Genomic DNA, 14,112 nt, shown 5'->3' on the forward strand with positions numbered 1-14,112 from the left:
AGCAAATTAGTTTTGTGTCCATGGGCTTAAACAGTTGCTGTGGGAAGAAATACACTCCCAGGAGGTTCAGGATGTAGACCACACGAGGAGAAGGTTTCTGGAGCAGAGAGGTTGTGTTTGATAAGAGCTTCTTCCAGTTTAATTCCCCAATGCCTCCTTACAGATCCCAGCTGGCTTATGCTTGTTTCATGTGCCAAAGCCTGCTGCTTATTTTTACTTAAAAAAGAAATGACAAAGTAAATACTTGCTCCTTAAAGCTAAAAAAAAAATATTTTCTAAGGATAAAGACTTAGAAATGTGTAGTGGCATTTACCAAGACTTTCCTTCTTCCAGGTTTCATTGGCAAAGTAACCCTTCAGATTCCCTTTTATCGCCCCCACGTGGACCCTTGGGTGATCTCCATCTCTAGCCTGCACTTAATTGGAGCCCCTGAAAAAATACAGGACTTCAACGATGAAAAGGAGAAGCAGCTGGAAAGAGAGCGCAAGAAAGCGCTACTGCAAGCTCTGGAGGAAAAATGGAAGGCAAGCCAGAGACGTTTGCTGTAGAGCCCCCGTGACCCTCACCAGATGAGCAGAAGTGCTGGATTCCACTCACTCTGGCTCTTTCCCTTGCAGAGCGAGCGCCAGCAGAAAGGGGAGTCCTACTGGTACTCAGTCACCGCCTCTGTTGTCACGAGAATCGTGGAGAACATTGAAGTAAGTCCCTTGACTTTCACCAGGTATACACGGGGGCGGTGTCTCGGGCTTCACGGTGTTGTACTTGTTCCCGTAGGAGGTAGAGGGTTGGCTGCGCCCGTGTGCCCTGTGGTTGGCTGGGCCAAAGGGCGAACCTGAAAAGCAAGTCTTGTGCTCTGTGGGAGGTATAGGTTTTTCTTGTCTCGGCTGAAGTAAGAGTTTTCATCACACTTTTATTTTCCTTACTATACTTTGGTCTACAATTTTTGTTTCTGTTTTTTTGAGAGGCAGAGAAAACAGAGAGCTCCCCTCTGCTGGTTCACTTCCCAAACACCTCACTGGCCAGGGCTTGGGCAGTCTGCAGCTTTGAGCTAGGAACTTGACCTGGGTTGGAGGGACCCAAGCACTTAACAAATGGCATGCTTCGCTTCCGGGTGTCTATTAGCAGACAGCTAGAATTGGGAGCAGAGCTGGGACTCGAACCCAGGTTCTCTGCTGTGGGATATGGGCAGCCCAAGCAGTGTCTTCATGTTGGCAGGCCAGACTTAGCACCATAAGAAGTGGATCTCGGAGCTTTGGTGGATGTCTAACTGAAGTGAGGGCTGGTCCCGTGATCTCTCAGGTCTTCGTTGCTTCATCTGTGAATTGAGTGGCAGTGGGGACATGGGGTCTGGCTCGTGTCCCAGGTGTCTGTGGGCAGCCCACTAAGTACTTAACCCCCAGCTGTGCCGCTGGTGACAGTTTGGTGAGCTGCCCGACTGGGGCTTGTGGCCACATTTTCTACTTTAATTATAGTGTGTTTTGCTTTCAAAATCTGAATCAGGATCCACACTGATTTTCCCAGCTGTCCTAAGACATTGCCCATTTTACTGCTTCTAAGGTGTTTTTTGGGAACAACACCAAAGTGACACAGTCCAATGTGTTCAAAGGATGCTGTCACTTTCATCACATTGAGAAAAATATTGGCACAGTTGGAGTGGCTGTTTTTAGTTCTATTCCAAGCAGTTAGTTTTTTGGCTGTCATTGGTTTTGATTTCAAATCAGTCATTTCTCTGTTGGTTTAGCTTTTCTTAAGATTTATTTTTATTTGAAAGGCAGAGTTATAGAGAAAGAAGGAGAGACTGAGATCTTCCACCCTCTGGCTCACTCCTCAAATGGCTGCAACAGACAGAACTGGGCTGGTCTGAAGCCGGAGGTTTACTGTTTGTCTCCCATGTGTATTCAGGAACACAGGCACTTGGCGCTTCTCTGCTGCGTTCTCAGACTATTAGCAGGGAGCTGGATTGGAAGTGGAGCAGTGGGGTGGCAGGAGCCGCCACTGCTGTCCTGGCAGAGACTACGCCTTGTTCTTCAGCTGCTGCCTCTCCTTGACACACTTGTGCTGCTGCCTCTCCAGGGCCAGCAGGTGCTCCCCACGTTCGTGTGGGAGGGCAGGCACTCCTTGTCCCTCTTCTTGTCAGCCTGAGCCTTCTCCCAGTGCTTGTGCTGCTGCTGCCACCGCTGCCAGGGTCGCCAGTCCTTGAGCGCCTGCGGCATCTTGGCCATGCTCTCCCAGCACGGCTGCTCCACGGTCAGCTACTTCTCCCGCAGCGACTCCTGCATGCTCACCAGGCTCGGTACCTTCCTTCTCATGGGCCTCCAGCTCGCACAGCTGCACCCACAATGGCCACAGCATTGTACCACGAGAACTGCTGGGCAGCATGGCACGGCCCCAGCTGCCTGTGTGGGTCTGGCCACTAGGTCCCAGTGAACAACATGGGGGTGGTGGCACCCAGTAACCCTGACAGCTGGTGCCAGAGCCCCTGCCAGCCTGAGCAGGGAGAGCGCCATTTACATTTTAATGAGCTACCAAATAGTTTTCTAAAAAGGCTGCACTATTATATATTTTCATCAACAGTGTTTGAGCATTTTATCAATACTTCTTATTGACAGTCTTGATTATAGCCATTTTAATGGATGCTATAGCCATTTTAATGGATGCGAGTTGATACCTCATTGTGGCTTTAATTTGTATCTTGTTTCAAAGATTTTTTTTTTACTTGAAAGGCAGAGTGCGGCGGAGGGGTGGAGATGGGGAGAGCTTGTCCATCCTCTGGTCACTGCCCAGATGGCTGCGATGTCTGGAGCTGCGCATTCTGAAACTTGGAGCTGCGTCTGGTGTCCTGTGTGGGAGGGCCAGGGCGGCAAGACCACGTTTCCCGAGGCAGTGGGAGTATTTTTGTATTTCTTCTTTTTTTAAAAATGTATTTATTTCTGTTGGAAAGTCAGATATACAGAGAGGAGGAGAGACAGAGAGGAGATTCTCTGTCCACGTGTATTTTTGTATTTCTTTAGCAGGGATGGAGCACCTTTTCTGCCAAGGGCCCTGTGGATACTCCTCATATCATGTTGGAATTGACTGAGTGCTGGCCATGTGTTTGATGCATTTATATAAAATGCCTGCTGTGCTTTACTGTACTGTCTCCATGGCAGTTTGTTCCCCACCGCTAGCAGTTATCAAATGTTGTTTTTTTCTCATTGCAGTTAAAAATTCAAGATGTCCACCTACGCTTTGAAGATGGTGTCACCAACCCTTCCCATCCTTTTGCGTTTGGCGTTTGCATTAAGACAGTGTCCATGCAGAATGCAGTGAATGAGCCTGTGAGTACATGTGTGGCTGCACACGAGGCAGAATGCTGTGCCCTGGCGAGTCCACGGCCACTCCTTGTCATTCTGTGTCACGTAGTGAGGTTGAGTTCTCGTTCACCCTTTTACATTGTTTGGTACATGTGCAGGTCTCTGCAGGCAACAAGTTTAATTTGCTGAAATATGAAAATAGTTTTCTTTTTGTCTGACCCTTTGTTACTTTAATTTTACATACAAGGAAACCACGCAGCTGCAAGGGTTTCCACCGTGATTTTCTACTTGACCATGTGTATTCCGGAGTGAGCTGCTGCTGGCAGTGCTTGCCCAAGGTTGTCCTGTCTTACCCTTCGTGCTCAGTTTTCTTCTGACTTCCACATTCAGGGTTTGAAAGAACACTAATGGGATGCTTTCATTGGTGTTTCATGCTTGTCTGATAAAACACCATTTCTGTATACTCTTCACACAGTGCTTTTTAAAAAATCGCATTTTAATGTTTAATACAATGGTGAGGGAGTTGCAGACCCGTGTGGGCCTCTGATTATCCAGTTAGGGCGGAGAGTGTTGGGGTGAAGGAGGTGGGATGTTCGCTCCGGTGTTCCCTGAGGGGTGGGTGAGGAGAAAGTGCCCGTCCTGTTCAGGCTACGTCAGCACCTGGGGCCTAGGTTGATGTTGCCTTGGAGACCCAGTGAGGTGTTGCTACGTCAGCACCTGGGGCCTAGGTTGATGTTGCCTTGGAGACCCAGTGAGGTGTTGCGTGAGTGCTCTTGATTGTTCTGAGGATTGGTTGGTTTTGTTGCCCCAGAGGTGAGGAGTTCTAAGGCCTGTTGCCTGTCCTCGTCTACCTCAGCGTGCCTGCAGACCTAAGTCTTAGGTGCTTGCTTTAAAGCCTGGCCTGGATTGTCCTTTTACCTGTCCTGCTTTTCATCCTTTGAAGAGACACCCAGGGTCCTCTTGGCTTAGGTGAACCAGCGATCTTGTCTTTCATGTGTGTCTGGGTATCCTCTTCGTTCTTGCATGGGAGTCAGCAGCTGAGGTGGCCCAGTCCTGCAGCATGCGCACAGGGTCAGACCACAGGTCTGTGTAATTTTCTCTGAGGTCAGGGATCGAGCACAACGGTCCAGCTGGGAAGCCCCCGGAGAAACCTCGCCTGGGAAGTCCTCAGCCCTAGCCCTCGTGCGCTGTCTGGTGCAGGGTCAGGCCCAGCCCACTGCCTGCACAGCCAGTGCGTGTACTGGTGGATAGGTGCAGCTGCCTTTCCAGTGCTGAGACCTGGCCCAGCCCAGCCACCTGCCTGCCCTCTGCCCCATTGCTGCCTGCTGTGTGCGCTGACAGGTGCACACCGTGCTTTTGATCCCAGATATGTGGACTATTACACACCAGGCAATTCTCCAACAGACTCCAAGTGGGCTTCCTGTGGTTTAACTTCATTCTGATAGTAATGATTTAAAGGCAACTTCAGAGCTTAAGGGCTTAGCCCCACAGGGCTGCTCCCACTTCAGATAGCCGTGGCATGGCCCAGGTTATGACTAGTACTTGCTACTGACCCACAGTCAGTTAGCGTTGCTGTGTCCCCGCACCCTCTCAGGTGACTTAGAGAACTCAGGACAGCAGTTCTTGTAGCACTAGCAGTTCATTATAAAGGGTTCAGGTGACATGTCAGCGAGATCCCCCCTGCCCCTTACCAAGTCTTCAGTAACCTGGATGCTTAACAGATTTCATTATTCAGAAGTCTTTATAGCGGCTGTTCCCCTGCCCGTCGCGCAGAGGCTGTAGGGTCGGCCTGGAAGTTCCACCCCTGCACTCCTCCGGTCGCTGGTGACAGCCGTGCTGAGGCTGTCGGAGGGGCTCACCCTGTGTCAGCTCATTTCAGTGAACAGTCACACAGCCTAGTGAGGAAGAGCCACGTTCGCGGCGTGGGCATGACATTGTGACCAAACAGGGAAGTGGAAGAAAGGGAAGTGGCCAGATGCTGACAGGCTTCCAGAGAGGGCTGTCCTGGGAGAGCAGGCGGCGGCTCCTGCATCAGGTGCCTGTCATCTTCAGGTGCCCAGGTCTGTGGCCTCCAGGCTGTTTTGATTTGTTCTCTTCATGTGCGTGTTAATCTGCACAGTGTTGTGGCACTGATGGAACAGGATGGATTGTAACGGAGCACTGGGTCACATGCTTGCGGCTGTGTGGGGCTGGATGTGCTAGCTCAAGGTAATTAAATGTTCTTCGTCACAGCTTGTTGCCACAAACTTTTTCATTCTTGTGACACATTCAATAACCATATTTTCTTTCCTGTCACATCAAGCAGAATTTTTTTTTTAAAGATTTATTTTGTGTTTGTTAGAAAGTCAGATATACAAAGAGAAGGAGAGACAGAAAGGAAAATTCTCTGTCAGATGATTCACTCCCCAAGTGACTGCAACAGCCGAAGCTGTGCCGACCCGAAGCCAGGAGCCCGGAGCTCCTTCAGGTCTCCCATGTGAGTTCTGGATCCAAAGCTTTGGGCCATCCTCAACTGCTTTCCCAGGCCACAGGCAGGGAACTAGATAGAAAGTAGGATGACTGAGATTTGAACCAGCAACTGTATGGGATCCTGGCACATTCAAGTGACTTTAGCTGCTAGACTACTGCACTGGGCCCAAGAGGAATCTATTTTACAGTTCTGTGTCTAAAACTCACACTGGATTTTTGTACCTGCCTATATCTAGCTTTTAGTGACTTTGTGTCACTTACAGTATGAAGCTCAGCTTCCTAAGGTGCCACATATAATACATTGTCACAGACTGGACGGCTTAAAACAACAGACATGCTTTCTCTAGATTGGAGGCCAGAAGCTGGAAGTCAAGGTCTGTGGGCTGATTCCTTGCACAGGTTCTGGGAGAGGAAGCTTCTGCCTGAGTCCTTGTTCTCTTGGTGCTTGACTGGTGTTCCTTGACTCTGCCTCCAGCTTCACGTGCTCTTCTTCCTGTGTGCCTTTTTTACTTCTATTAAAAATTGTTTAGAGCAGGCCTGGCGCATAGCCTGGTGGCTGAAGTCCTCATCTTGCTAGTGCCAGGATCCCATATGGGAGCTGATTCATGTCCTGGCAGCCCTGCTTCCCATCTAACTCCCTGCTTGTGGCCTGGGAAGGCAGTCGAAGATGGCCCAAAGCCTTGGGACCCTGCACCCATGTGGGAGACCTGGAAGAAGCTCCTGGCTCCTGGCTTTGGATCAGCGCAGCACTGGCTGTTGCGGCCGATTGGGGAGTGAATCAACAGATGGAAGATCTTCCTCTCTGTCTCTCCTCCTCTCTGTATATCTGACTTTCCAATTAAAAAAAAAATTGTTTAGGGCCCAGTGTGGTAGCCTAGTAGCTAAATATTTGCCTTGCGTGCATTGGGCACTGGTTCATGTCCCAACTGCTCCACTTCCCATCCAGCTCCCTGTTTGTGGCCTGGGAAAACAGTAAACGACAGTCCAAAGCCTTAGGACCCTGCTCCCCCTGGGAGACCCAGAAGTTCCTGTCTCCTGGCTTTGGATTGGCTTACCTGCGGCTGAGGAGGCCACTGGGGAGTGAGCCAGCAGACAGAAGATCTTTCTCTATGTGTCTACTTCTCTCTGTACATCTGCCTTTCCAATAAAAAATAAATCTTGTTTCAAAAGCTTAAAAATTTTATGTGTATCTATATCTATCTATATATCTACTTGAGTGATGCACATGCATTGCGTACACACACACACACACACACACACACACACACACACACACACACGCGCGCGCGCGCAGATAGCAATCTTCTGTCAGCTGGCTTCTCCCTGCAGTGACCCGGGGGAGCCACAGCAGAGCCGGGAGGCTGGGACTCCGTCTGCGTCTTGCTGTGGGGAGCAGGGCCCAAGCACCAGGTGAGCCAGGGTAGGCCCTCAGACTCAGCTGACTGCCACAGCCCCTCCATTTCCCCCTTCTAAAAGGGTACCAGTCAGCACACTAACCTGGTGTGATGCTGTTTTAACTTAGTACATACGCAGAGATCTGATTTTCTTTTTCTTTTTTTTTTTTTTTTTAAGATTTATTTATTTTTATTACAAAGTCAGATATACAGAGAGGAGGAGAGACAGAGAGGAAGATCTTTTGTCCGATCATTCACTCCCCAAGTGACCACAGTGGCTGGTGCTGTGCCGATCCGAAGCCAGGAGCCAGGAACTTCTTCCGCGTCTCCCACATGGATGCAGGGTCCCAAAGCTTTGGGCCGTCCTCGACTGCCTTCCCTGGCCACAGGCAGGGAGCTGGATGGGAAGCGGGGCTGCTGGGATTAGAACTGGCGCCCATGTGGCAGGCTTTGCATTAGACTCAGGCTTTTCTTCCTGTTCTTCTACTTGCCTAAAATTTATACATCTTTTGACACTCATTTTTTTTAAAGATTTATTTTTTTTATTGGAAAGTCAGATATACAGAGAGGAGGAGAGACAGAGAGGAAGATCTTCCTCCTATCTATTGCGTCAATCCTGGCTGGGCCAATCCAAAGCCGGGAGCCAGGAACTTCCTCCAGGAGCTTTTTCTAGGTCTCCCACATGGGTGCAGGGTCCCAAGGCTTTGGGCCATCCTTGACTGCTTTTCTGGCCACAAGCCGGGAGTTAGATGGGAAGTGGGACCGCTGGGATTAGAACCGGTGCCCATATGAGATCCTGGCACCTGTGAAGTGAGGCTTTTAGCCACTAGGCTACCTTGCCAGGCCCTTGACACTCATTTGTACAGAGACATTTTTTTTTTGTTGGTAGCAACTTAGAATTTCTTTCTCTGTTTCTTCTGTAATTATTTCATGATTTCGTGGCACATTTGTACCCCAAGTTGGCTAGGATTTGAATACCGTAAAACTGTATTTCTTTACTTTTTAAAACCTGTTGGCAGAGAAACAGACACAGAAACAGACAGCAGTCTTGCATTTGCTGGATCGCCCTCCAGCTGCCTGCAGTAGCTGGCACTAGACCAGAGAGAAGCCTAAGATGAACTGTTCTGTCTCGGTCACCTCGTTGAGGGGCAGGCAGCCAAATCCTTGAGCCGTCATCTGTTGCCTCTCCGAGCCTGCTGGGGCAGGAAGCTGGAGTCAGGGGCAGAGCGGTGACTGGAACCTGGGTCCTCGCTGTGGGCTGCAGGTGGCTCTTGCAGCATTCTAGCCACTGTACCAAACATGCCAGACCTGTATTTAATGTAGTGTATCCCCAAGACCTTGAACATTTCCTGATGTGTGATGGCACAAGTGGTTTGTGAAATGAATCTGTATTCATGATTGGAGACAGTCATCTATTTTCTCCCTTGTTTTCAGGTACAGAAACTAATGCGGAAAAAGCAATTAGATGTGGAAGAGTTTAGCATCTATTGGGATGTTGATTGCACTTTGCTGGGGGATCTGCCGCAGGTGGAGCTGCAGGTAGGTGTGGTGAGGGCTCTGTTGAGGGGAGGCAGTCTGGAGGCCATGCTGTGGCATCAGGCCTTTGTTCCCAGTGTGCCCTGATTCCTGTGCCCACACTTCATCCACAGACGTCTGCCTGCCCTCTGGGCTCGCCTGAAGTATCTGCTCTGTCTGCAGCTTTGAAAAGTATGCAGTTTTTAGATGTGTATGTTTTCAATTTATGTTAGAGCATAGGTGTTTTAGGGTTTTTCCCTCATAAAGCTCTGTTTTTACAATACTTTTGTTTTCTACTTGTAGTTCATTGCTTGTTACTGCTGCAAATATTGTAAATGTCACAGTTATCCATTCTGTTAGCCACATGTACTAGCATCCAGAATGCCAGTAAAGAAATCATCTGAAGTGATTCTTTTTTTAAAAAGATATTTAAGGAAAGGAAAGGAGGAGGGAGCAGAGAGAGAGAGAGAGAGAGAGAGAGAGAGAGAGAGATCGAGATCGCAGGTGCAATTTGGAAACAGGAGCGTTCCTATTTGTATTGAAACTTGATCTCCAGTCACATTCCTCTAAGAGATACTTGGGAAGATGTAAACCATTGACTGTGAAATATTAGAGAAAGTTAAAGAAAAATCTCAGTTTAATCTTTTTGTGAAGAAATTATAGGTGGTTTAAATGAAATGGGAAGAAATGACTGGTTCCCGATACCCCAGGCTGTCTTGGCTTTGTGTATTATCATCCTGAGAGGTTTTTTTTTTGCTAATTCTGTTAGGTGAATACTCAGCCATACAGTGGAACAATATGAAGCTGTGAAAAAATAAACAGGTTTCTATGATAGCTATGTAACAGTTCTGAGATTCCCGGAGATTTAAGAGCCTAGGACAAAACTGTACAACATTTGTAGAAGAAAACAGCAATCCTGGACGTGCCCACACCGCGCAGGAGGCGTGTAAGGGAGGGCGGAGAGCTGGCCTTTGAGCAGGGGGAGGCTCGCTGGGGAGTGAGCAGGAAAGGGAACTTTCCCCTCATTTTGCCCTTTCCTTTTAAACCGAGAATGAAGTAGGACTGGGTTAAGAAACAAGCAATTTTTATAAAAACATTATAAAAAACCTTTTAGAACCAAATTATATGATTTTTAAATTGTGATATGATAGATTAGACCCTCTTTCACCTGTAACTTGATCCTAGAAACATTGGCCTAGCTTGGCTGTTTCTGCACAGACCCCCAGCATTATGAAAGAATGGCGAGTAGAAGGAAAAGTCTGATGTGCTTGCGCCCCCCAGGAGGCCATGGCCAGGAGTGCCGACAGTCGCTGTCACCGCTATGTCCTGGAGCCCGTGTGTGCATCTGCTCTCCTGAAGAGAAACTGCTCCAAGGAGCCACTGCGGTCTCGGCACAGGCCCCGCATCGAGTGTGACATTCAGCTGGAAACCATCCCCTTGAAGCTCTCTCAGGTGTCCTGGGGCCCCGAGGGCTTGCGTGCCCTCTGTCGGTGGGTGGAAGGACAAACGTCGGGAGAATGTGCTTAGCACTTAATGTACTCTCAGGAAAGACCGTCCGTGAGAGCATTTTCTGCCTGCCCAAGCTTGTTAGGCGTGTGTCCACTTCTCTGTTGACAGTTCAATGGGATTATCTCAAGTTCATTTTGATTGAATTTAGATGCTGAGTGAAGTAGGGAAGAACTATAGCAAATGTAAATGAGTCCTGAACTGTCATTATCCAGAGACAAGACCTGTGATGCTGTTGTCTTGCTTCTAGCTTGTACTGGGTTTCATTTAAGTGGCTTGGTGAAAACGGATTGTTCTTGTTAGATAAAAGGTGTAACAGAGTAAAAGAAACAAATCTTTCCTAACTCAGTGTATCTTAATCTCTGATAAAAAGCTACAGTATCGGCAAATCATGGAATTTCTCAAGGAGCTGGAGCGAAAAGAGAGGCAGGTGAAGTTCCGAAAGTGGAAACCCAAAGTGGCGGTATCAAAGAAGTAAGGGCTTGTGTGTGTTGTATGTCTGATGTGTTTTACAGCATGCTGTTGTCTGTACCTGCATCAGAAATAGCCTCGGGGCTCTTTCACAGGATCCATACATTTGATTTATGTTTGATAAAATACAGTTGATAGTCCTTAAAATGCTTTTCTGTTATCATTATTGATACTGTATGTTTATTTGATTGCTGTACTTAATTCAGTGTAATGAAATTCAGAAAACCCTGCCAGTCTTATTTAGCAAGTAGAATGGTAAGACCTGCTGTGTAGTAAGCACCTTGCAGCTTTTGCTTGCTTGAGTCTTCTCGGCATTAACATAGTCAACATTTCAATTTACATAACAAAAGTAAGTATATTTTCATGCTTCAGTGATAACAGTAGTAAGCTTGGACAGTAATATGTTAAAAGTTCCTAAAATTTCCAGTTCTTTTCTTGGCATTTACTTTTAAATTTTAAATCCTTAAAGGATTATTCATTTGAAGCACTCAGAGAGAGTGAAAGAGAGGTCTCCTATCCACTGATTTACTCCCTAAATGGCCGTAGTGGCTGGAGTGAGCCAGGAACTCCCTTGGTCCACCATGTGGTGACCGGGCCTGTCGTATTTGGTCCAACTGCTGCTGCTTTCCCAGGTGCATCAGCAGGGAGTGGTGGTCGAGTGGAGCAGTTGGGCATTGAAGTAGTGCCCATGAAATGCCAACGTCTGGCAGCAGTTTAACAGGCTCCTCTATAAGACCAACCTGTGAAGTCCCTAGTTTTAAAATCTTTAGTAGTTAAGTCCCTGATGATTATTTCAAGATATATTTACCTTATGGTAGTTGAGTTTCTGTCATTGGAGGGGACTGATACTATGGGTAATTCAGACCATTTGAATCCTGTGCTACTGTGGATTTATGTGGGGAGCTATTATTTGATATTCTTAGGTGACAGATTTACTTTCCCCATGTGTTGGATTCACCTTGATATTACAATGAACTTGGGAGATAAACTGATGACTGGTGGGGAGAGATATTTTGGGAAGGAGTGGTGGTACATGGATTGTCCTGAATTGAGTGTTTTGGTTGTTTTTATTGTGAGAAATAATTTTATTGCTGTGGTCTCCCTTAGCTGCCGAGAATGGTGGTATTTTGCTTTGAATGCCAACCTGTATGAAATCAGAGAGCAGAGGAAGCGTTGTGCCTGGGACTTCCTGCTGCATCGCGCCCGTGATGCTGTATCCTACACTGACAAGTATTTCACCAAGTTAAAGGGAGGCTTGCTGTCTGCAGGTGACAAGGTGAATAGACTGGAGCCTTATGTTTCTTGCCTTCATTTGGATGGTAAGAGTGTTCTCTCAAAGACTGGTAAGGTTGCAAACTGTGACGACATAAAATACCTTTCCAGGAACAGAGGGAGAGAGAGAGACAGAATGAGAGAGTTCTGCTGGTTTACTCCCCACATGCACTTACGGCTGGGCCAGGCCAAATCCAGAAGCCCAGAATTCCATCTGGGTCTCCCATGTGGGCAGCAGAAACTGCAGGTGCAGTAGTAGCAATCTGGGTTGGAAACAGTGGTGTAACTCAATCTCAGGTACTCTGGTATGGCGTGCATGTGTGCCCAGCGACAGCACAACCCAGTGTGCAAGAGCTCCCACCCCAAGAACTTCTTGGGGGGCCCCTATTCATGTATTGATCGTTAACACCCTCCCACTCTGCTGCCTGGGAGAGCCAACCTATGAGTGAGAGGAAGCCAGCATGCCTGTGTCCCGCCATGACCTGTGCCTTCCCTCCACGGCTCTGTGGGCGCAGAGCCTTGTTCACGGGACCCTCATTCTTTTTCTCTGAAATATGTGAGTGACCTTTTCAGACTTTGATCCACGTGTCTGCAATCCCCTAGTTTCTGGTGATTGAGACACAAGAGAAGCTCTTGTTTGGGCTGTAGGCTGGAGTCCCCTGCCCTGGCCCTCCTGGAGTCCTGGCAGGGGACCCCCCTCTTTGGTCTGTCTGTCCTTGCTCAAGGCATGGCATTGGGGGTTGCTTTGCTCTTTGATTTGCAGTTGTGTGTAGTAGTATTTTAGAGCATTCCAGGTGTTTGGGCTCAGATGATATCTCTAAGAACTTAATGTTCTCTTCACACTCCTTGGGTGATGGCCAGGCTGGCTCTCTATGTAAAAACCACTCACTTAGTTTACGCTTTTCCCTTTAGTGTTGATGTGGGTGCTAATGTAGGAACCTCATGAAAAACATGGGGCAATCCAGACTGTTTGTTTTGATTGGCCTTCCTCTCTTTTTAAAAATATTTATTTATTTATTTAAAAGACAGAGTTGCAGAGAGAGATGGAGAGACAGAGGGATCTTCTGTCTGCTGGTTCACTCTCCACATGTCCCAATGGCCAGGCTTGGTGTGGCTGAAGCTAGAAGCTAAGAGCTTCATCTGGGTGTCCCATGTGGGTGGCAGGGGCCCAGACACTTGGGCTATCTGCTGCTTTTCTCAGACCCTTAACAGAGTTTATTGGAAGTGGGACAGTTGGGACGAGGCATGTGGGATCAGGTGGTAGCTTAACCCACTTTGCCACAACAACAGTGCCCTGTAAGGTTTTCTTAAAGGTATGGGAAAGACATGAAGGGAGAGAAAAATCTAAGCTACTACTAAGGTAGACAAGTGTAAGTATGTGATTTCTTTAGTGTTGGGATATAAGAGCAGGTTAAGATAACTGAATTAGGTAAGGTAGCTAAGTTGTTTTCTTTTTATATGGACATGTGGCTGGCTACCATTGCTTTTATCTGAGTATGCTGAAATGATCATTTCTGGGAGCAGTGATGTGCGTGACGGGTAAAGCTGCCACATGCCACACAGGCATCCCATACAGCACCAGAGCGGGTCCTGGTGGCTGCACTTCTCATCTCCTGCTCATGCGCTTGGAAAAAGGGTGGAAGATGGTCCAAGTCCTTGGGTCCCTGCACCTATGTAGGAGATCCTTGATGAAGGTCCTGGCTCCTGGCTTTGGTCTGGCTCAGCTCTGGCTGGTGTGGCCTTTTGGGGAGTGAGCCAGCAGATGGGAGATCTCTGTTTGTCTTCTCTGTCTCTGTCTGTGTCTCCTCTCTCAGTACCTCTCTCAAATCAATAAAATAAAGAGATGATAGTGTCCTGCTCGTATCCCGCGTGAAACAGAGGGGCTGGGGGCCTGCCCGCGCTTGTGTGAGCTTGCTCCTGAGTTTCCTCCTCTGCAGGTGGGGAGCGTGGTCTCCCGCTGAGCAGAGTCCGTGCAGCAGGCAGTCTGTGAACTGCATCTTTGCTGTGCCTGGGATGGAACTGTGAGGCAGTGCTTGCTGTGGCATTCTGCTGCTGCTTCTCTGCTTCCCAGCAGGCCTAGGCACTGCAGGACTTGTCAGTGAGGTTCTGGAGGGTGATTGAAATCTCTTGGGATGCATGGAAAACTGGTTAAGCAGAAACTGCAGTCATAGCACTGCTTTGTTCTTGGCTTC

At 48.1% G+C, this 14,112-nt stretch overlaps 1 protein-coding gene across 3 annotated transcripts in view; it reads left to right on the top strand.

Annotated features, from left to right (window-relative positions):
- VPS13D (vacuolar protein sorting 13 homolog D) overlaps nucleotides 1-14,112 on the top strand; it is a 245,173-nt gene that overhangs the window by 7,340 nt on the left and 223,721 nt on the right. For all 3 annotated transcript variants that reach the window (XM_040987935.1, XM_040987936.1, XM_040987937.1), the window contains exons 3-9: nucleotides 334-524; nucleotides 618-698; nucleotides 3,201-3,317; nucleotides 8,591-8,695; nucleotides 9,953-10,123; nucleotides 10,551-10,651; nucleotides 11,756-11,924. In XM_040987935.1, the coding sequence (XP_040843869.1) occupies nucleotides 334-524; nucleotides 618-698; nucleotides 3,201-3,317; nucleotides 8,591-8,695; nucleotides 9,953-10,123; nucleotides 10,551-10,651; nucleotides 11,756-11,924 (935 nt within the window). The remainder of the gene's footprint in view (nucleotides 1-333; nucleotides 525-617; nucleotides 699-3,200; nucleotides 3,318-8,590; nucleotides 8,696-9,952; nucleotides 10,124-10,550; nucleotides 10,652-11,755; nucleotides 11,925-14,112) is intronic.

The sequence above is a fragment of the Ochotona curzoniae genome, unplaced genomic scaffold (assembly GCF_017591425.1).
Source record: "Ochotona curzoniae isolate NIBS_2020 unplaced genomic scaffold, NIBS_Ocur_1.0 contig_4792, whole genome shotgun sequence".
NCBI classification, from domain to species: domain Eukaryota; kingdom Metazoa; phylum Chordata; class Mammalia; order Lagomorpha; family Ochotonidae; genus Ochotona; species Ochotona curzoniae.